The sequence below is a fragment of the Oratosquilla oratoria genome, chromosome 26 (genome assembly GCF_046742065.1).
Source record: "Oratosquilla oratoria isolate Oo_2021 chromosome 26, ASM4674206v1, whole genome shotgun sequence".
Taxonomy (NCBI): Eukaryota; Metazoa; Arthropoda; class Malacostraca; order Stomatopoda; family Squillidae; genus Oratosquilla; species Oratosquilla oratoria.
In genome coordinates, this window is record NC_134802.1 from 1,562,379 (window position 1) to 1,586,066 (window position 23,688).

At 37.6% G+C, this 23,688-nt stretch overlaps 1 protein-coding gene across 1 annotated transcript in view; it reads left to right on the forward strand.

Annotated features, from left to right (window-relative positions):
• Positions 1 to 23,688, forward strand: part of BicD (Microtubule-associated protein Bicaudal D) — a 327,397-nt gene that overhangs the window by 246,728 nt on the left and 56,981 nt on the right. The window contains exons 11-12 of the mRNA XM_076209252.1: positions 8,787 to 8,928; positions 20,488 to 20,618. Coding sequence (XP_076065367.1) covers positions 8,787 to 8,928; positions 20,488 to 20,618 — 273 coding nt within the window. The remainder of the gene's footprint in view (positions 1 to 8,786; positions 8,929 to 20,487; positions 20,619 to 23,688) is intronic.

Below are 23,688 nucleotides of genomic sequence, written 5' to 3' on the forward strand. Positions count from 1 at the left end.
ATGAGGGGACATCCTAGGATGAGATGGATGGATGGGGTGAATAGGGCTTGAAGAGGGGAATGTCTGTTGAGGAAGGATGGGAGAGGACAGAAGACAGGGGTGAATGTAGAATGGTTGTATATGGATGATAATGTGATGCATGATGTGGAATGGGCAGGGGGATGGGGGGTGAGGTAGTATGTGTGAGCAAAATTTGACACAGCCCAGAGGGATTTCTCCCCATCTTCTCCTTTTATACATGGGGGACGGAGAGTGGGGGGGTCGCCGATTTAATGAAGCGGCCTTGCTCTGGATGTGCTGTGACTTGGGACACTGCTTCTGACCCAGGGCAGTGGACAAGGTGCAGGGATGACCCGTCATCCAGGAGGTGCTAAGGTGGGAGGGAGGGTGGAGGGGAGTGGAGTGTATTCAGGAATGGAATGGGTGGGAATGATTTTATGCCTTTTTCTTTTTGGCTACCTCCCTTGTTAACCTCTTCACTCCGGGGCACATCCCACATTTGGCAGCATTAGCTGCCCGACGTGTGATGTTGCGTCATAATAATCGCATTATGAAAAATAAAGTCAGTGCTCAATCGTTTGTTCTCTTTCACCCGTGAATTTTGATAACCATAGAAAATATAATGAAGCCAGTTTAGAGAGAATGGAGGTTACGTAGGTACGACTACAATAAATATAATCAAGACGCCGACGTCGGCATCATCGCATACCCACTTGCTCCTCATGACGCCTACGTAGGCGTCACCGTATGGAAGTGGTTAAGGGGGAAAGGGCCTTGGGATATGTATGTATGTATGTAGAAAGGCACAATCAGCCCATCCATATCTTCCCTGTATTATATCTATTAGTCTTGAATAGAAACACATCAAGTTTGTGACACATGGTCTTCCTTGTCTAAATCCAAACTGCCTCAGATTTAGTACAATGTTTTTTCCAAATGCTTTACCCATCTAATTTTGATCGTTCTTTCACAAATTTTTGCTACCGTACTTGTGATTGTGCCAACAGCACTGTATGGGGCAGAAACATGGAACATAAGAGAGGAAGAGAGGAGTTTGAATGTATTTGAGATGAGGTGTCTGAGAAGTAGGATGGGGGTTACTAGGCTAAATAGAGTGAGAAATGAGGAGGTGAGGAGGAGAACAGGGGTGGAAAGGGAGTTGGGAGATAGGGTTGATGAAAGAGTATTAGGATGGTTTGGGCACATGGAAAGAATGAGTGAAGAAAGACTAGTAAAAGAGGTATGGAAGGCAGATGTGGAGGGAGTGAACATGAGGGGACGTCCTAGGATGAGGTGGATGGATGGGGTGAATAGGGCTTTGGGGAAGAGGGGAATGTCTGTTGAGGAAGGACAGGAGAGGACAGAAGACAGGGGTGAATGGAGAATGGTTGTATATGGATGAGGTTGTGATGCATGAGGTGGAATGGGCGGGTGGATGGGGGGGGTGAGGTAGTATGTGTGAGGAAAATTTGACACAGCCCGAAGAGATTTCTCCTTGTCTTCTCCTTTTATGCATGAGGGGACGGAGAGGGAGGGTCGCCGATTTAATGAAGCGGCCTTTCTGTGGATGTGCTGTGTCTTGCGACACTGCTTGTGACCCAGGGCAGTGGACAAGGTGCAGGGATGACCCGTCATCCAGGAGGTGCTAAGATAAGAGGGAGCGTGGAGGGGTGTGGAGTGTATTCAGGGATGGAATGGGTGGGAATGGTTTTATGCCTTTTCCTTTTTGGCTACCTCCCTTGTAAGGGGAGCCTTGGTTTATGTATGTATGTACTTGTGAGGGAGATTGGTCTATAGTTAGTAGGGTCTTCTTTGTTTCCCCCCTTATATATTGGTACTGTATTTGCTCTTTTCCAATCTTCTGGAACTTTTCCTTTCTTCAATGAACTGCTTATTGCACTATGTATTTTGTATTTTAGTTCATCCCTGCATTCTCTCAAAATCCATTTTTCCAGTTCATCTGGACCATGCAATTTTCTGACATCGACATTACTCAAATGATTCTTTATTTCATTTCTTGTTACTTCTATTTCATTCATAGGGGAGACTTTCCCTTTCCACTCGCCATCTCTCAGTTGTGTTTTCTCCCTCGTAAACACTGATTTAAAATGCTTGTTCATATTTTCTGCAATTTCTATTTCATCTGTGTATTCTATTGCTCCTCGTCGTAGTTTCAGTAATTCTTGATTGTTTTTCAGTTTGTTGTTTACAAATCTATAGAATAGTTTTGGTTGATCTTTACATTTTATATGACATATTTTTCATATTTTTTCTTCTCTGTGCACGGGTACAGATTTATGTAATCAGTATATATATATATATATATATATATATATATTTTTTTTTTTGGTCTTTCCTCCATTTCATCCAAGCTTTATCCCTCTTATCTTTTAACTCGCTACATCTTTTGTTGTACCAACATTTTACATATCTTTTTTTCTTCTTCTTTCTTTCTTGGAATATACTTGTCCACTCCTTCCTTATAAATTTTTGTCCAAATTTTCCATTTCTCTTCTACTGTTGTTTCCTCTTTGTATATCCTTTCCCAGTCTGTTTTTTTTTTATCTCATTTTATCAAAATTTGTTTTTCCATACATCATTCTTCCCTTTCTATATTGTTCGTTTTTCTCATGTATTTTTCTATATTTAGTTCTAGTTCTACTAATATGTGGTCGCTTATACCTAGTGGTGTCTTATATTCAATCTTGTCCACTATTTCAGGTTCTGATGTGATTATTAGGTCTATTCTTGATGGCTCTTCCTCATTTCTATACCTAGTATTCTCTTGTATCCATTGTGTCATTGTATGTTCAATAATCATATCATGTAGCACATTTCCCCATAAGTTATCTCCACACTTCACTATCATCTCTTCCCAGCAGATTTCTTTATAATTAAAGTCATCCATTATAATTATTCTTCCTCCATCATCCATTATCTTATTTAGTGTTATCCTTGTGTCCTCTAACATATTCTTGTGTTCTCTCTCTTCCCACGAAGCCATTTTAGGAGGCACATAATTTACCACAAACTTCCTGCTCTTGTTTTTGCATCAGGCAGTCAATTCATTCAAGCCTGTTATTAATCCATATTTGTGTAGGACACTTTTAATTTTCTGCTACCTCCATCCTGTTTTCTGTTTTACTTTTGTTTTTCTCTCCTGTGAACCATTTCCTCACTTTCATATCCACTACTATCCAATAGAATTTCTCTTTGTCTGACTCTGTTCTGTTTTCATTTTTTTTCCTAGCTTCGATTCTTTTTGTTTTCTCTTCCTCTCTTTCCTCTTTATTCATCTCTCTTTTTATCCATACCTGTTTGTACTGATCATTTTCTGCTAGTTTTCCTGTTTTTGATAAGACATTCTCTGCTGTCGTTTGTGACCTGAATTTAACCTTAATTGGTCTGGTCTTGTCTACATTGTATTTCCTGAGTCTATATATTTCTTCAATTTCTTTCCCTATTTCCTGTTCACTTTCTTGAAATATTCTTAGTACCCTGTGCACTCTTTCTTCTCTCTTACTCTTGTAGTCCTATTTGGATTATCTCTTCCATTCCTAACATAATTATACATTTCTTTTTATCTGCTAAGTCTTTTATTATCTCCTCTCTCATAATTTTAATAACTGTATCCTTAGTGTGTTCCATCATGTGTTGTTTCACTATATCTCTAAATTCAATTTCGCTATTCTCCTGAACCTTTTTCCAACCACTTACCTCTTTTTCTATGGATTCTTTATTCTCTTTATTATTATTCTTTAATTCCTCATTCTCATCCTTTACTTCTTTTAACTGTCTTTTTAATTCTTCTATTTCTTTATTTAGGTTTTGGTTCTCCTTTAGTTCTTCCAATTTATCAATTCTGTGTAATCAGTGTAAGTTGACTGAACCTAACCTCCCATAATTTGTTCATTTTTGTTAGTTTTTCCTCTAGACTTGCTAATCAGGGGAGGTTGTCATCTCCCTCATTAAATCCATGTAAATAATTATCATCACCTTCCAGGTTTATGCACCAACTTCACAGAGTTCAGATGATGAAATTCAGTCGTTCTATGATGATTTAAGTCAAGTAATGGATCAAGAAAAAGTATGTTCACATTGGTAATAGGCAACTTTAATGCTAAAGTGGGGAAGAAGATGGGAGATGAGATGTGCATTGGGAAGTTTGGAGTAGGTGAAAGAAATGACAGTGGCAAGATGTTAGTCAGTTTCACAGAAAACTACAACATGAGGATAATGAACACTTTCTTTCAAAAGTGTGTAGGTTGTACATGGACCTCGAGAAGTCCAAATGAAACAAGAAAGAACAAAATAGACTTTGTATTAGGAGATGAGACTAAAAGCGTTAGCAATGTTATGGTGATAAATGAAGTCAACATAGGTAGTGACCATAGAATGGTAGGTTGCACAGCTAAATTCAATTTTAGGTCTGAGAGAAATAAACTAGTTTTAACCTCTTCAGTACGGGCCAAAATCTCGCGGGCAGCATTAGCTGCCAGACGTACGATGTGTCGTAATAATACTTGCATCATAAAATATAGTCACCGCTTATATCGATCGTTCTCTCTTTCACCTGTGAATTTTGATAACCATAGAAAATGTGAGGAAGACAGTTTAGAGAGTATGTCATTACACAGGGGCAACTACAATAAATATAATCAAGACGCCGATATGGCAGCCTCGCGTATCCACTTGCTCCTCATGCCGCCTACGTATGCGGCACCGTATGGAAGGGGTTAAGAAAGAAAACAAGGCAAAGGTTAAGGATAATAATAAGAAATTTCAGTCAGAAATTAAAAATAGCTCTGAAGCTCTAAGAACTAACGAGGACACTGTGGAAGATATTAATTTGAATTTAGTGAATATCATTAGGGAATTGGCGGAGAAAGTAGGAATTACAAAAAACATTAGAGAAAACAAATACGCCAAAGCTACAAATGACCTAATTAAAAGAAAAAGGACCATGCAGATTAAAAGCAGGAGAGACAAAATAGAAAGAGTAGAACTAAAGCTTATCAACAAAAAAAGGCAGAGATCAGAGAAAAGAATGAGAAACATGGATGAAATAGAGGAAACTATTTGGAAAGGTAAGAGTATTAAAGGGACCGAGCATAGACCTGCTTTGGGAAGACAGCAAATGGTATGTTTGAAAGATGGAAATGGAGAAATCATTAAATGCAGAGACAATGGTAAAAAGAGTAGAAGCAATTTACCAGGAGCTTTACTCATTAAAAACCATAGTTGGGTCAGTAAATTCATGTGTAGACATTAGTAGTGTACCAGAGATTACAAAGGAAGAAGTAGAATTTGCTCTAAAAACTACGAAATGAGGAAAAGCACGTGGGGAAGATGGTATATCAATAGATCTGTTGAAAGATGCAGGGAAATTAGTTCATATTAAATTAGCTCAGTTGTACACCCAGTGCTTACGTCAAGAAAGCGACCCTGATGCATGGTGCAATGCTATAGTGATTTTGCTTAATAAAAAAGGAGACCAGAAGGATCTTAGTAACTATTGACCGATTAGCTTGCTATCAAATGTATATAAAGTATTCTCCAAGATCATTACAAATAGACTAAGTAAAGTTTTAGATGAAAACCAAGAGAACAGGCAGGCTTTAGGAGAGGATCTTTGACTCTAAACCATTTGCAGGCGATAAACAACTAATTGAGAAAACGACAGAATATAATATACCTGTGTTTAGCTTTTGTAGATTATGAGAAGGCCTTTGACTCGGTAGAACAAATAGCACTACTAAATTCTCTATGCAAGCAGGGTACAAACGAACAGATTGTAAAAATTTTAGAAAAGATTTATGCGAAAGGTACCGTATAATTCGACTACATAAAGATACAGAAAAGATCAAGATCGAAAAAGGAGTACAGACGCTCCTCAACTTACGTTTTAGTTATGTTCCGAATGGCCGAACGTAAGTTGAAAGTGAACGGATGTTTTAGTGTCAAGTCATTACATTCTGTTGTCAAGTCATTCTGTTTAGTAATTGTGATGACCAACTGGGCCCACCATGTTGGACCATGAAGTTAAATCAATACAGACGCTCCTCAACTTACGTTTTAGTTACGTTCCGAACGGCCGAACGTAAGTTGAAAATGAACGTAAGTTGTTACTATACTATACATCCGTAAATTCTATTACCGTATCTTACAAAACACCCCTAAATCATTAATTATACACATAACATTGTAAAATAATAACATTAATTTCAAATAAATTAAATTCAAGCAACATAAATTGAGATGGTGGAGGAGGAGGAGGATGAGGCAAGGCACTTTCAGTCTGTCGTTTGTGCAATGTAAACAATGGACGCAGCATCATGCGTAAGTATTGTTTGAACTACGTAAAATCGAAAAAACGTAAAATGAATGAACCTAAGTAGAGGAGTGTCTGTACAGCTAAGCGATACAATTTCACCCAAACTTTTTAAAGCTTGCTTGGAAGATATTTTCAGAAGGTTGAATTGGGAAAAGAAAGGTTTAAAGATTAATGGCAAATATTTGAAGCACCTAAGATTTGCGGATGACATTATTCTTAACCTCTTCAGTGCGGTTCAAAATCTCGTGGGCAGCATTAGCTGTCAGACGTACGATGTGTCGTAATAATACTCGCATCATAAAATATAGTCACCGCTTATATCAATCGTTCTCTCTTTCACCCGTGAATTTTGATAACCATAGAAAATGTGATGAAGACAGTTGAGAGAGTATGTCATTACGCAGGGGCAACTACAATAAATAAAATCAAGACGCCAATATGGCAGCCCCGTGTATCCACTTGCTCCTCATGCTGCCTACGTGTGTGGGACCGTATGGAAGGGGTTAATTCAGAAAGAGCAGAATATTTTCAAGATATGCTGAGTGATCTAAACAAGGAAATTCTCAAAGTAGGTTTAAAAATGAATAAGAGTAAAACCAAAGTAATGTTCAACATGAAAGTTCAAAGTAACGAAATTGTTATTGATGGTGAGAGTCTTGAAGAAGTTTAAGAGTATATTTAGGTCAGATGGTGAAAGTGAGAAAAGATCATGATAATGAAATAAAAAGACGTATTACAATTGGTTGGAAAGTGTTTGGTAAGTATAATGAAATTGTGAGAGGCTCTCTACCTTCATGTTTGAAACGTAGTTTACAATCGATGCATTCTGCCAGCAATGATCAATGGTTGTGAGATTTGGAAACTGATGAAGGTGATGGGAACAAAGCTAAGGATTGCACAGAGGAGAATGGAGAGATCAATTAATTATTATTATGCTGAGAGACCAATAGAGAGCAAGTTGGGTGAGAGAGCAGACTAGAGTGAAATATATTGTGGAGGCAGTAAAAGAGAGGAAGTGGAATTGGGCAAGTAAGTTGGTGTGAACGACTGATGAGCGATGGAACAAGTGTGTTATTGAGTGGACGCCACGAGATAGAAAGCATGGAAGAGGGAGACCACACAGGTGGAGAGACAAGATCAAGAAGTTTGCAGGAGTGATGTGGCAGAGGATGGTGTAGTCGTGTGAATCATGGAATACTATGAAGGAGGTCATTGTTTGGCAGTGGACTTGGGATGGCTGGTTTGATTGATTGATAGTGATTCATCGATGAAACAGTGGCGAACTACCTGGTTGCAAACAAGTGGAAGGGGGCTGATAGCGAGTGGTGAAACTGTGATGTATCAAAGTGATCAAGTTTATTAAGAAAAAAAGAAGGGAAATGGAAAAAAACGATGATAAACCGACATACGCTGAGACAACCAAAAGAAGACCATGAGTAAGTATGAAACACCTTTGGGAGTGTTTAGAAAAAGAATTTGTAATGTTGACAGTCCTAGATATGAAGATGATTTATTCTCTGGATTTAGAACAGAAAGAGGTATGGACTTAGAACTGGCTAAGCCCCACGCATGATACTCCAGATTGCCCCAAGTGTTCGATCTCTTGAAAAAAACACCAATTAATACTTCGTAATATAAGTCAAGGCTCTGTTATCTCATTTCTTTATACAACATTTATGCATCACAAATCCTTAAGAATATTTCTCCAATGGAATCTTGAACTGTAGAGTGGGAATTTTTCTCCCAAATCTAAGGTTCTGAGTCTATGTAATGTGTCATGATGTCACAGAGGAGTGGAGTGAGAGTGGTACCCACAATGCCTAGCATTTAGAATCTTCTAGAAAAATGCAAATGAAATATTTCAATTAAATTTCTGCCCTTCAAAATATATTTTATATATATATATATATATATATATATATATATATATATATATAAATAATATACAGTAAGACCTCTCTTTAACGGACATTAATTAGCTGTGTTTGCAGTGTTTTTGGTGCTGTTTAGTGCATGCAATCACTATGCCACCCAAAAACCACTCCAAAACACCGAATTATTCACGTCAACGGACACTGTTAACCCCCTTTTAGTCCATCAATGAGAGGTAGTACTGTATATATATATACAGTATATATATATATATATATATATATATATATATATATATATATATATATAATATACTTATAAGAAACACTGGTAACTTGTATTCAATTATGTAAGAGTGACCACTTGGAAAGAGAAGCTAAAAGAAGCAGGGTGCATTTGTATATTACCTTTTCAGTGCAAAGTACTTGGCACTGAAGATGTAATATACAAAAGCGCTCTGCTTCGCTTAGTTTCTTTTTCCCAGTGGTCACTGTTTCATATACATGACGATGTTTTATTTTCATATGTATTTTTTAATACAGTGTTATATTAATCACTTCTTGATTATCTTCTTATTTAGGGTGACAATATTGATCCAAAAGGTGCAAAGGAGCTTGTGGAGACCCTACAAGACCAGGTGCGATTCCTTAAGAAGGCTGTAGAACACACAATTGAGCTGAGCAAGGAGAAGGGTCTTGTTAGAGAAAACGCATCTGCAGAAAGTAAGTTGAATAATCTCTAAATTTTCCCTGACACCTTTTAGTACAAGCATCAATTTCTCTTTTTCCCTTTGGTATTTGTATACATAATGTATTTCTTTAATACCATAAACTACAATTCATTTTTTGTATCCACTTTGTTTTTACCCAGGTTTTCTTTGCTTTAATTACTTTGACATTTCTTTAGCATTTTCCTCTACATGCTGTTGTACTATTTCTCTAAATGTTATTTTCTGATTTTCTTGTTCTTGTTTCCACTGATTTTTTATTTCTAGATCCATCTCCTTAATTGATTCTCCCACTTTTTTGGTCACTGCTTGTATTTGTTCTTTGACCTCTTTTTTTCAGTTCCTCATTTTTGTTTCCGTCTTAATTTTTCTTTCTTTAGTTATTACTTCTGATCATATTTTGTTCACTTTTTAGGTCATTAAGCTCTTTGTTCATTTCTTTATTAGCTTTTTGTAGATTAGTTATTTCTCTGTGCATTTCTCTATAATCAGTTATTTAATCTATTACTTCCTCCATCAAGTCATTAATGTCTTGATTTCTTAGTACACTGCTATACCTAGTTTCTCTTTCTACATCTAAGCCTTTAACTAATAGTCCTCTTTCTCTTTGAAACCCTGAAAAAACATTGTTGTCCCACCTTTGAGTTGATTTCGGGGTGTAGTTTAAACAAGTCCTCTTTGGTATCACTCCTAGTATTTACCTACCGTATATTTCCACTTATAAGACGACCCTAAAATTCAAAAATTCACCCCTTAAAGTTGGGGGTCGTCTTATACTACCATTATAAAAATCAGACCTTGAATTCTACGAGAGATGATTTGGTTGGCTAGCCTGCCGATAACCACCGATACACAGGAAATGATTCACATTATGATAAGAACTGGTAATAAAGGTAATTAAACCATATTTACCTTATATATTAGTCATATCTTTATAGTAAATGGTAATTGTTAATAAATTCGAGGAATAAATCTATATCAATGAAATTACGGTACTTTTAACTATATGTAAACACATTTAACACAGCTGAAAAAAATGTAAACATCGAGCACTGGTTGCGTTCATAGCAACCTTTTTCTTTTTAAGACTGAAAATGACAATTTTGGATTACAGTACATAAAACGTTTATTTATCCATAAAAATATATTACAGTAGTTGCATTTAAAACAGAAAATTTAAAAATTATAAAACTTAATTTCTAATCATCAATATTACACATCAAACGTATTTCTAAAACCTTTATTTTTCAATAAAATTACATTACATTACATTTAAAACTTAAAACATTATAAAACTTTATTTCTTTATTTATTTATACAAAACGCTTCAAACTCGTCACAATCATCACTTTCTGTTTCGAAAAGTTGTTTGAACATATCACAAGATTCCTCAAATATGCTGTCATTGTAGGGATCCCAGTCCGGTTCCGGTGAGTCGACTTCGGCTTCGTCATCACTTTCATACAATAAATCATCTTCAGTGCCATCCATGGCATTAGAGATTCGTGCCAACCGTGTTTTAGAATTCGCTGTTATATGACTCCTAAACATATCCTAGACCAACAAACTGCGTTCATTTCTCATGCCACCTGGCCGTTGTGTGCGGTGGAGTGAGCTATGTCGAACCAGGAACATAAACAAATCATTTTTGTTAGTTGACGTGTGTTCTCAGAAAATCATGATACATGGTTTGCTTTATTTAATTTATTTTGAATTTATAAGGATACAGTAATTTATCTGGTATAAGGATACAGTTAAGTAATGAGAAAGAAAAGAGAAAAAGCGGAAAAATCAGCTGATAAACGTAATCAAAACAATTCTTTTTGTACGGTAGGTTTGATACACATGCTTTTGTAATTTAGCAGTCGTCTTATACTACCAATATGAGATAAATTAATAAAAATTTGCTCTAATTTTGTACCTCGTCTTATACAAAGGTTGTCTTATACACGGAAATATACAGTAGTTGTATTTTGCAGGAGAAGAGCTATGCTCATAGAGACCCACATTTGTATCTTTCCGCATCCAGTTCTTTCTTTAAGTCATAGTTTTAGCACTCACTGTTTTCTCTTTCAATTTATTCCATGTATTTACTCTGTGTGGAAAGCGGTTCTTTTTCAGATCTCTTCTGTAACTGTCCTTCTTAAGGGGGTACGCGACACCTGGAGGTCATTTTCTAAAATATTTAGAGTAAAGAGCTGAAACTTCTCAGATAAATAGGTATCCATATTGCCTACATTTTAGGTGAAGCAGAATGATGTATGTACACATGTACGTATACCAGTAGCGACATTTAAAAGTGCACAGCACCATAATACGTGGACCAATTTGTTTTATATTTTGGCTATGATTAGTCAGTAGGCACACCTAGGGCCGGTCATTGAGTAATTGAACAATTTCCTTTATACTTTTGCATACAAGCATTTCAATTTTAATGTCTGGCAAAAATCGTGAAAAATACAATTTTTTTGCTCGTTTCCATTATTACTCCGAACTCTTTCATCCTATTCAAAATATTCGAACGATCGGCCCTAGCAGTTACTAAAAGTAATATTCCCTGTAAGTTTCATCTAAATCTGATGTATATTAGATTTTTTATGATTAAAAAAAAGTAGAAAAATATCGAACGGAGATATGGTAACTTGAAATATAAATATATCTGTAACTTGCTTATAGTTTCACCAATTTGATTGATTTTTTGATGGCTTAATTCTTATTATATAATAAGTAAGTACAGTAAAAATTATCAACATATTTTAATTATAAGTACTTTAAATACTGAAAAACTAAAGTATAAGTATGTCACAGTAGTGACGACGCACAGACGACAACATCATATAATTTGCTTTTTTGCACCTTTGGCGGTTTCTTCATATGAAACCTCTCTGCTGGGGGTCTTCAGGGTATCTAAATCATTGGAAAGAGGTTTATTTTCCAGTAGTGGGCGCCTTCTCTTTCCTCATCAGAATCCCCTCACTAATCTATGTTGGTAGGGCACCCCCTCCAGCATCATATGATGTCCCTTCTTCTTTCTTCTTCCTGTATAGCCTTGATCTTTTTCCTCTTGCTTTCTTCTTTGGATTTAATCTTCCTCTTTGAATTGTTTAGTCTAATGTTGTCCTTTACCTCTGTCACCGTCACAGAGGTGCAGGTGAGGGCGGTGGTGGAGTGAGAGGTGGTGAGATCTTTAGTCGTCTTTGACTGCTTGCCATCTTTAACTGCTGTTTTTTGTCATTGTGATGTTCTTTTGTTGTTTTTGCTACCCATGATGACTGTACTAAAGAGTAATATGTACTAGCTAAAGTAATAGATTGCAATGAGAGCTCATGAGACATGTGTACTTCCCTTTTCAGAGCTAGCCGGGAACTAACGCTTAGTTTCGCACAAAGTTGGCGAAATATTCTCCCTCCACCTTCCTCCCTTCCCCTCCACAATCGTATTGGCCGTTGATACACTGGGCGAGTGTAAATTCAATCAAATTTCAACGTTATTCGCTGCGCCTGAAGGTCCTAAGTGGCACGCCTCCCTCTAGTGTGGGTTGCGCCTTTAAATCTGTCCCTTTAAACCTCACCCAGGACCTTTAAATTACGCGCGACTGGAAAATGATTTGTCGGGATTTATTTCTAAGTGGTATACGAACATTTTGAACACAGTTTTGAAAAATGCCATATCTTGACCAAATTCACCCCCCCAGGTGTCGCGTACCCCCTTAAGTTTCTTCTTGTGCCCTCTTGTATTTCTTCTGTCCCATTTAGATAGATCATAATTCTATAGATGGTTATCAAATTGCATCTTTCTCTTCTTTGCTCCAGAGTTAATAAGTTTAGTTTGTAAAATCTTTGTTCATACAACTTGCTAAGTGTTGGTGTCATCTTTGTTAATGGTCTTTGAATTCTCTCTAGTTTCTTTGTTTTTTATTGTACTGGGTGTCCATAGTGACGCTGCATATTCCAATTTTGGTCTTATCAGTGTAACTAGGATTCCCTTTACCATTTGTTCGTCCATGTAGTCAAAGGCCACTTTCATTGATCTTATTAAATTGTAGGTTTCTCCAACTATTTTGTTTACACGTTTGTCTGGTGTCATGTCATTTGGGATAATTACTCCTAGGTCTCTTTCTGAGTTTACTTTTGTAACTTCCTTTATTCCAATTTTGTATTGACCGGATATTCATTTTTACATACATACATACATATACCAAGGCTTTTTCCCCCTTACAAGGGGGGTAGCCAAAAAGAAAAAGGCATAAAATCATTCCCACCCATTCCATCCCTGAATACACTCCACACCCCTCCATCCTCCCTCTTATCTCAGCACCTCCTGGATGACGGGTCATCCCTGCACCTTGTCCACTGCCCTGGGTCAGAAGCAGTGTCGCAAGACACAGCACATCCACAGCAAGGCCGCTTCATTAAATCGGCGACCCCCCCTCTCCGTCCCCCCATTGCATAAAATGAGAGGACGTGGAGAAATCCCTTCGGGCTGCGTCAAATTTTGCTCACACATACTACCTCACCCTTACTTTTTCCAAATTCCATTATATTACACTTTTTAATGTTGAAATTCGCTTCATTCATTTTACTCCAATTCCAGACTTTGTCCAGGTCTTCCTGAAAAGATTTGCAATCATCTTCATTACTCTCTTCAATAGTTTTGCATCATCTGCAAAGAAGTTTATATAACATTCAGTTCCTTCATCCATGTCGTTTATATAAACGGCAAACATTATCGGAGCCAACACAGAGCCTTGGGGGACTCCACTTATCATGTTTACCCAATTTGAGTTCTTTTCTCTAAGTACCACTCTCATTTTTCTTCCTTCCAAGAAGTCTTTCATCCATTCCAATAATTTTCCTTGTATTCGACCTATTGTTTCAATTTTTCTTAGTAGTTTTTGGTGTGGTACTTTGTCAAAAGCCATTTGTAGGTCCAGGAAGGCACAGTCTGCCCAGCCATCTCTTTCTTGTATTATATCTACCAATCTTGAGTAAAAGCATATTAAGTTTGTAGTACATGATCTTCCACTTCTAAATCCAAATTGGTTGGGGTTTAGTATTTTGTTCTCTTCCAAGTGTTTAGTCCATTTATTTTTGGTGACTCACGTATTTTTGCAGTTGTGCTTGTAAGGGATACCAGTCTATAATTTGTTGGATTTCCTTTGTCTTCTCCCTTATATATTGGTACAATATTAGCATTCTTCCAGTCTTGTGGTACTTTTCCTTCTTTGAGTGAGAAGTCAATTATCTTGTGTATTTTATCTGTGAGTTCATCTATGCATTCTTTTAATATCCAGTTCACTATTCCGTCTGGCCAATGTGACTTTCTGACTTCAAATTTCTTTATTTGGTCTCTTATATCTTTTTGTGTCACCATTATTTCTTTCATTTCAGGGGATCCTTTCTGGTGACTATCATCCCACAATTGTGAGCTTTTAATTGTAAATACAGAGAAAGTGTCTGGTCATTACTTCAACCATTTCTACATCTGTGTATTCTACCGGTCTATAATTTGTTGGATTTTCTTTATTTCCTTCCTTATATATTGGTACAATATTAGCATTTTTCAAGTCTTGTGGTACTTTTCCTTCTTTGAGTGGGAAGTCAATTATCTTGTGTATTTTGTCTGTGAGTTCATCTATGCAATCTTTTAATATCCAGTTCGCTATTCCGTCTGGCCCATGTGACTTTCTGACATCGAGTTTCCTTATTTGGTCCCTTATTTCTTTCTGTGTAACCATTATTCCTTTCATTTTAGGGGATCCTTATTTGTGACTATCGTCCCACAATTGTGAGCTTTCAATTGTAAATACTTAAAGTGTCTGTTCATTACTTCAGCCATTTTTACATCTGTGTATTCTTTATTTCCTTCATGCAGTTTCACTATTTCATGTTTGTCTTTTAGTTTGTCATTTACCGTATTTTTCGGACCATAAGGACCATAAGTCCTTACATAAGGCGCACCTGGTCTCGTCATCGGATAATCATGCATATGTGAGTGCATTCAGAACAACATTTTCGTTGTTAAATGAGAAAAATTGGTTGGCATTTAGCAAAATTACAAAAATAAATGATATATATTTTTATTTTGGTCAGTGAAATCAGACCACCTCCATGGACGGTCTGCCCTGCCAATACTCCTAAAAAACAACAAACACGTTACGGGAATTGTGGGGAATAAAACCAACATTAGCAGTTTTATTCCCGGAATTCTCTATTCACTTAAAAACACAAGATTACAAATGAAGATAAATTTTTTGTTTCGACCATGGGCGCAATATAGCAATAAAAAATTAATTATTAATTTTGTAAATTATAATGTATCAACGTAATATGCAATTTTGTGAGCGGAAATAAAAAACAAAAAATATGCTGAAACAGATTTCGTAAGTAACGAAGTCGTGTCGGACGAATGGTACGCCATGTTTGTTATTCATTTAAAAACACAAGATTACAAATGAAGGTAAATTTTTAGTTTCAACCATGGGCGCAATATAGCAATAAAGAATTAATTATTAATTTTGTAAATTATAATGTATCAACGTAATATGCAATTTTGTGAGCGGAAATAAAAAACAAAAAATATGCTGAAACAGATTTCGTAAGTAACGAAGTCGTGTCGGACGAATGGTACGCCATGTTTGTTATGATAGATGCCGACGTCGAAGATATGAAAGGGTGATAAATTCGTCTAACCTAACCTAACCTGTGTTTAATAAATCATTACCTGCAAATTAAATGTCATCCGGCTCGTCCTCGTTGTCGTCGTGAGAGACGTTGGCGTCCCAATCCTATGCTACCGACTTCATTCATTAGCATATTTGCTTGTAGCAAGGTATTTTTTATTTTCATTTCCGACCACAAAATTGCATACGTTAATACATTTTAATTTACAAAATTAATAATTAATTTTATATTGCTATATTGCGCCCATGATCGAAACTAAAAAAATATCCAAATGACTACAGTCTGAGTGGAGCGAGACTATACCAATGCAAAATGGCTATCTGTGTCGTGGACGCTATCATGTCATAACGATGATAGCATGAATGAATGCTGTGGCATGGACCCGAAAACTGTCGAAGTTTTCACTATTTTCTTGTCAAGATATGCATCTTGGTTATAAATTGGTTGTAACTTTTGCTAGGCCTATCATGCACTGTCGCCGTCGGCAGGCTAGCTACGAAACGTGTCAAAATAGTACGTCACTATCCGAGGCATTTTTTTTTGCACTGAAGCCACACATAAGGCGCACCGCACGATAAGGCGCACCACCCGATTTTGGCCGATTTTAAGGATTTGTCCCGCGCCTTATGGTCCGAAAAATACGGTATATATCTGTAAAATAGTTTAGGTTGATCTCTGCATTTTGCTATTACATCTTTTTCATAGTTTCTTTTTTCCTCTCTTTGTATGTCTATGTATTCATTTCTCAGTTTGATGTATGTTGACATTTAGTCTTTTTTTTTTGTCTTTTTTTTTCATCTTTTCTAAGCTTTGTCTCTTCTATCTTTAGCATTGCTACACTTTTTATTTTATTATACCAGCACTTTATGTACTCCATTTTCTGTTTCTGTTTAGGCACATGTTTGTTCCCTCCTTATAAATATCTTTAAAAATGTTCCATTTCTCTTCCATCTTTGTTTCATCATTTGCAAATTAGTCAGTTTTGTTGTATATTAATCTTCCTTCTCTATGTTTCTCATTCCTTCTCACAACATTTTATTCCCTAAGCTCGATCTCTATTAGTATGTGGTCACTTTCCAATTGGTGTGTTATAGTTTATTTCTTCCACAATTTCAGGCTCAGAGGTGAATATCAAATCTAGTCTTGATGGTTCTTCATTTTGTGTAAATTTAGTACTGTATTTTTCGGACCATAAGGCATGGGCAAAATCCTTAAAATCTGCCAAAATTGGGTGGTGCGCATTATCGTGAGGTGCGCCTTACGTGTGGCTTCAGTGCAAAAAAACAATGCCTCGGACAATGACGTACTATTTTGACAGATTTTGTAGCTAGCCTGCCGACGGTCGCCGTCGGCAAGCATAGGCAGTGCATAGGCCTAGCAAAAGTTATAACCAAGATGAATGTATCTTGACAAGAAAATTGCGAAAACTTCGACAGTTTTTGAGTCCATGCCACCACATTCATTCATGCTATCATGGCTATGACATGATAGCATCCACAGCACAGACAGCCATCTTGCATTGGTCTAGTCATATGGGTGTTTTTTTTTAGTTTCGACCATGGGCGCAATATAGCAATAGAAGATTAATTATTAATTTTGTAAATTAAAATGTATCAATGTAATATGCAATTTTGTGGGCGGAAATGAAAATAAAAAATACCTTGCTACAAGCAAATATGCTAACGAACAAAGTCGGTAGCATAGGATCGGGACGCCATCTTATCGTCTTTCGGTACTTCCAACAGTACCTCGCCAGGTACATTTCTTGAAGGAATGTTATGGAGGGGAGATACATGCATTCCTTCAAGATGCAAGAACTTTGTATACCACGCAAGCTGAAAGTGGTTGAAAAGCCGGCCAACGTCTCTCACGAGGACGAGCCAGATGGCATTTAATTTGCAGCTAATGATTTATTAAACACAGGTTAGTTTAGACAAATTTATCATCTTTTCATTTCTTCGACGTCAGTATCTATCATAACAAACATGGCGTACCATTCGTCCGACATGACTTTGTTACTTACGAAATCTGTTTTAGCACCTTTTTTGTTTTTTATTTCTGCTCACAAAATTGCATATTACGTTGATACATTATAATTTACAAAATTAATAAATAATTTTCTATTGCTATATTGCGCCCATGGTTGAAACTAAAAATTTACCGTCATTTGTAATCTTGTCTTTCTAAGTGAATAGAGAATTCCGGGAATAAAACTGCTAATGTTGGTTTTATTCCCCACAATTCCCGTAACGTGTTTATGTTGTTTTTTAGGGGTATTGGCAGGGCAGACCGTCCATGGAGGTGGTCTGATTTCACTGACCAAAATAAAAAATATATATCATTTATTTTTGTAATTTTGCTAAATCCCAACCGATTTTTCTCATTCAACAACGAAAATGTTCAGTTCTGAATGCACTCACATATGCATGATTATCCGATGACGAGACCAGGTGCGCCTTATGGTCAGGCGCGCCTTATGTAAGGACGGGGAATAGCAAATTACGGGTGCGCCTTATGGTACGAAGCGCCTTATGGTCCGAAAAATACGGTATTTTCTTTAACCCATTGAGGCAATGTGTAATCAATGGTCATATCCAGTAGGTCATTGCCCAAGAGTTCCTCTCCACCTCCCATTGTCAATTCTTCCCAATTTATTTCCTTTGCGTTGAAGTCATCCATTATTACTATATTTTTTCTATATTTCAGTGTCTCTGTTAATTTATTCTTTGTGTCTTCTAGTAATTTTGAGTGTTTGCTGTCGGTCCAAATCTTAGTTTTTGGTGGCACATATACAACTCTAAACTTTCTACTTTTCATACTGCTATTTTCAACTTTAATTGTGATTAATTCCACATTGTCTTTTCACTCTGTTGCCTGTTTGTCCATCCTATTTTTCGACCCAAAGTTGTATAAACTTTGTCTCACCATACTTGATTGTATAGGACCTTTCAGTTTTATCTCCACAATTCCCATTATGTTAGGGTTCTCTATTGACAAATAGTCATTCAATTAATCCTGAAATCATACCGTCCATATTTGAATATACCACTTTTAATTTTTTCTTTTCTCTTTTTTTGTTTAAGTTTCCATTCTTCTTATGTACCAATTTCTCGTTCTCAGATCCAACACTTTTTTTTTTTTTTTTTTCTGTATCCATTCTCTTCTTGTTTTTTCCCTGGCTTCACTTCTCAGTGCCCTATCTTTCTCGATTTCCTCTTCATTCATTTCTTTTTTTATCCACACATTTTTGTATTTTTCACTGTTTGCTAGTTTTGCCGCTTTTGATAGTATTTCTTGAGCTATCATATGAGTTAGTTTGATTTTCATTGGTCTGTGGTCTTTCCTTTTGAGTATGTACCCATTCTGTGTACGTCATCGATTTATGTATCCAGATTCTGTCCTTCATCTTGAACCACTTTTAGTATCTCCTTCACATATTCTTTCTCTTTTTCTCTTTGGTATTTGTGTACATTGTGTTTTTCATTGATACCATAAACCACAATGCATTTCTTTTTGTCCACTGTGTTTCTCACCCAATTTTCCTTTTCTTTGATCACCTTGGTCACAGTTTCCTTTGCATTCTCTTCTACCTGCTGCTGTACTATTTCTCTGAATGAGAGTTTTTTATTTTCACATTAGCTTTTCTACTGATTTTTTGTTTCGTTCAGATCAGTCTCTTAGATTGATTCTTCCATCTTTTCATTTACTGCTTGGAATTGTTCTTTAACCTATTTCTTCAGTTCTTCATTTGTATTTCTAACCTCATTTTCCTTTCCTCTTTTTATCGCACTTAGTTCACTTTTTAGCTCGTTTAATTCTCTTAGTATCACCTCATTAGTTGTGCGTAGGTTAGATACCTTTAGTTGCAAAGCTTTATTGTCTAATTTCAAATCAAAAGGTTTTCTCCATTATTTCCCCTCGCCTCCTAAATCCCGAGAAATAATCCTCACTGATATACCTGTTAGTCATCTTCAGAGTAGCATTTAGACTTTTTTTTTTTTTTTTTCCCCCACTCCCCACAGGGACTCAATTCTGGATACATCCAGTCCTCTCTTGGTTGATTCGTTACTCCTTAGTTCTTCTTTGTTGCTTTCCATATTGTGCTAAAACTGTTAACCCAAGAACTGGACCACATACATACCTTGCCAGTCCCACGAAAATATATTGTTCAACCCCGAAATGACAACAAAGCATTTTCCTGTTATGGCAATAATGCGCTAGTTCGGAGCGCTAATTCGAAGCTTGGAGTTAGCTGTTGACACCACCTTTCTCTTTGACTCTGCTCATGTCCAATCCTCTATTTTTTGGTTCATTATTCCTTTTTTCTCCTTTTCCTTCCTCCATTTTATATGTTAATGCATTTTATCAAACTGGATACTTTACACCATAGCAGTCACTCAAAAACCACAACTTCCTCTTCATGAATACAAACATTGTGCTGTCCTTGGGTTGATAGAAGATTGGTGGTACTTCATCAAACTTTTGTCTAACTTTCAGTTTCCTTCAGACTGGCAGGGCATCTTGTAGGTACAGCACTACATCCCCTGGATCAGTATTTTATTTTTTTATTTTTAGATAAATACCTGGATAAGTCAAAGGTTAAGGCTTATGCACAACATTAGAGAAGCTGTGCTAAGTTGTTTGTGGGTCAGGAAATTTCCAAAGCAAATATTGCCATACATACAAAAGTTGATGTGGAAAGTAGCTTATTCTTCCTTACTGAGGAAGTTAGAGAAGCTGCCACACATAAGAATAGCAGATGTGTACCAAACTGTAAAAGTGGGACAGTTGCCAAGCATGAAACTCTTACTCATAGGAATATATGTTATATTCATTGTATGTTTATACTGAAATCAGTTCCTTTATTTCAGGTGGTATGACTGCAGCAGAAGTACAAGAGGTTCAAGAACAAGTCATTAAATTAAAGTCCCTGTTATCCACCAAGAGGGAGCAGATTGCAACACTTCGTACTGTCCTTAAGGCCAATAAGCAAACAGCAGAGGTAAGAATTTAATTAGTATCACGTACAAAGAAAAGAAAAGAGAAGTAAAGCAAAAGGTAAAGGAGGCAAAGAGGAGAGCAGATGTGAAATGGGGTAGGAGTATGACAGAAAATTTTGAAAGTAATAAAAAGATGTTTTGGAAAGAAATTAAGAGAGGAAGAGGAGGCGAATCAAGTAGGGAAGAAAAGGTAAAAGGTACAGATGGAGAGTTGATAATGGAAGAGATGGCAGTGAGGGGAAGATGGGCAGAATATTTTAGGGAGTTGCTGAATGTGAAGGAGGATAGGGAAGGAAAGATAGCTGCAGTGGGAAATACGAAGAAAATGAGAGTGATGAGTGAGGAGAATGGAGGAGAAATAAGGAAGGATGAGGTGAAGGCAGTTGTAAAGATGATGAAAGCAGGTAAGGCACCTGGTCTGGATGGATGTCATGCAGAATGTCTGAAAAAGGGAGGTTCAGTGATGGTGGACTGGTTGGTGAGATTATTTAATGTTTGCTGGAGAGAGGGTAGAGTACCGGAGGACTGGAGTAGTGCCTGTATAGTTCCTCTTTACAAGGGAAAAGGGGACAAGTGTGAATGTAGTAATTTCAGAGGGATTAGCCTGTTGAGTGTAGTAGGGAAGGCTTATGGGAGAATCTTAATTGAGAGGATTAGGAGAGGAACAGAAGGAGTAATTGGTGAGGAACAGTGTGGATTTAGGACGGGTAGAGGTTGTGTAGATCAGATCTTTGTGGTAAGACAGATATGTGAGAAAGCTATAGGAAAGGGGAAGGATGTTTTTTGGGCTTTTATGGATCTGGAAAAGGCTTATGATAGGGTAGACAGAAAGGCACTGTGGGAGGTTATGCAGATTTATGGGATAGGAGGAAAGCTTTTGGGAGCTGTCAAGAGTTTTTATGTGAGTAGTAGAGCATGTGTTAGGATTGGAAATGGAGAGAGTGAGTGGTTTGAAGTAAAGGTGGGACTTCGTCAAGGATGCGTTATGTCGCCCTGGCTGTTCAACTTATACATGGATGGGGTGGTACGAGAGGTGAATGCTAGGGTAGTGAGTCAGGGATTGGAGATGGTTAAAGAAAATGGAGAAAAGTGGGAGGTGAGCCAGCTGTTGTTTGCGGACGACACTGCGCTTGTGGCAGGGTCAGAGGAGGGATTGAGGAAGCTGGTGGCAGAGTTTGGGAGAGTATGTGATAGAAGAAAGCTAAAGATAAATGTGGGTAAAAGTAAGGTGATGAGATGTACAAGGGGTGAAAGTGGCAGTAGACTGGAAGTGAACATTAAGGGAGAGCGACTGGAGGAAGTGGATAGTTTTAGATACTTGGGTGCAAATGTGGCAGGAAAAGGTGGAGTGAAGGTGGAGGTAGAATGTAGATTGAGAGAAGCGAGTAAATGCCTTGGTGGTTTAAAGAGTGTAATGAGAAATAGACATTTGGGAATGGATGCGAAGAGGAGACTGTATGAAGGAGTGATTGTGCCAACAGCACTGTATGGGGCAGAAACGTGGAACATAAGAGAAGAAGAGAGAAGGAGTTTGAATGTGTTTGAGATGAGGTGTCTGAGAAGTATGGTGGGGGTTACTAGGCTAGATAGAGTGAGAAATGAGGAGGTGAGGAGGAGAACAGGGGTGAAAAAGGATTTGGGAGAGAGGGTTGATGAAAGAATATTAGGATGGTTTGGACACATGGAAAGAATGAGTGAAGAAAGACTAGTAAAAGAGGTATGGAAGGCAGATGTGGAGGGAGTGAACATGAGGGGACGTCCTAGGATGAGGTGGATGGATGGGGTGAAGGGGGCTTTGGGGAAGAGGGGAATGTCTGTTGAGGAAGGAAGGGAGAGGACGGAAGACAGAGGTGAGTGGAGAATGGTTGTATATGGATGATGTTGTGACTGCATGAGCAGGAATGGGCGGGGGGTGGGTAGTATGTGTGAGTAAATTTTGACGCAGCCCGAAGGGATTTCTCCCCGTCCTCTCCTTATATGCAAAGGGGGACGGAGAGGGGGGGTCGCCGATTAAATGAAGCGGCCTTGCTGTGGATGTACTGTGTCTTGCGACACTGCTTCTGACCCAGGGCGGTGGGCAGGGTTCAGGGATGACCCGTCATCCAGGAGGTGCTCAGATGAGAGGAAGGGTGGGAGGGGTGTGGAGTGTATTTAGGGATGAAATGGGTGGGAGTGTTTTTATGCCTTTCCCTTTGTGGCTACCTCCCTTGGAAGGGGGAAAAAGCCTTGGTATATGTATGTACTTGCAGTTTAATACAGTGAATGAAAGGATTGAAATAGCTAGCCACCTAAACTAATGATGGGTCATCAGTGGTGTATAGCAGTGTGCTACCTGTAAATGGTGCTGCAACTACTGCTATGGCCAAAGTATTACACAAAAATATTCAAACTTAAAACTAATTTTATACTTACTGTGAAAAGGAGATAGCAGATAGGGTTGATGAAAGAGTATTGAGATAGTTTGGACACATGTAAAGAATATGTGAAGAAAGATTAGTAAAAGGTGTGGAAGGCAGAGATGGAAGGATTGAACTTGAGGCGGATGAGATGGAGGGATGGGATAAAGGTGATTTGAGAAAGAGGGGAATGTCTATTTAGCAAGAAAGGGAGAAGGCAGGAGTGAAGAATGGGTATTTATTGATGATATTGTGTTGCAAGGATTGGAGGGGCAGGGGATGGTGGGGAGCAGGGAGAGATTGTGTATATACCTAGTTGTATTTTGCGGATAGAGTAGAGTTAGGAGTGGAGGAGGAATGGGGATGGTTCAAGGAGGGAGTCACAAAGTGTGCAAAGATGGTGTGTGGAACAAGAAGGAGAGGAGGAAATAGAAGGAAGGGTAGTGAATGGTGGGATGAGGAAACAAAGAGAAGAAGAGAGCTTTCACAGATTGGTTACAAAGTAGGACGAGGGAGTCATATGAGAGGTACAAAGAAAAGAGAAGAGAAGTAAAGCATAATACAAAGGAGGCAAAGAAGAGAGTAGTTGTGAAATGGTGTAAGTGTATGAGAGAAAATTTTGAAAGTAATAAAAAGATGTTTTGGAAAGAAATTAAGAGAGGAAGAGGAGGCGAAT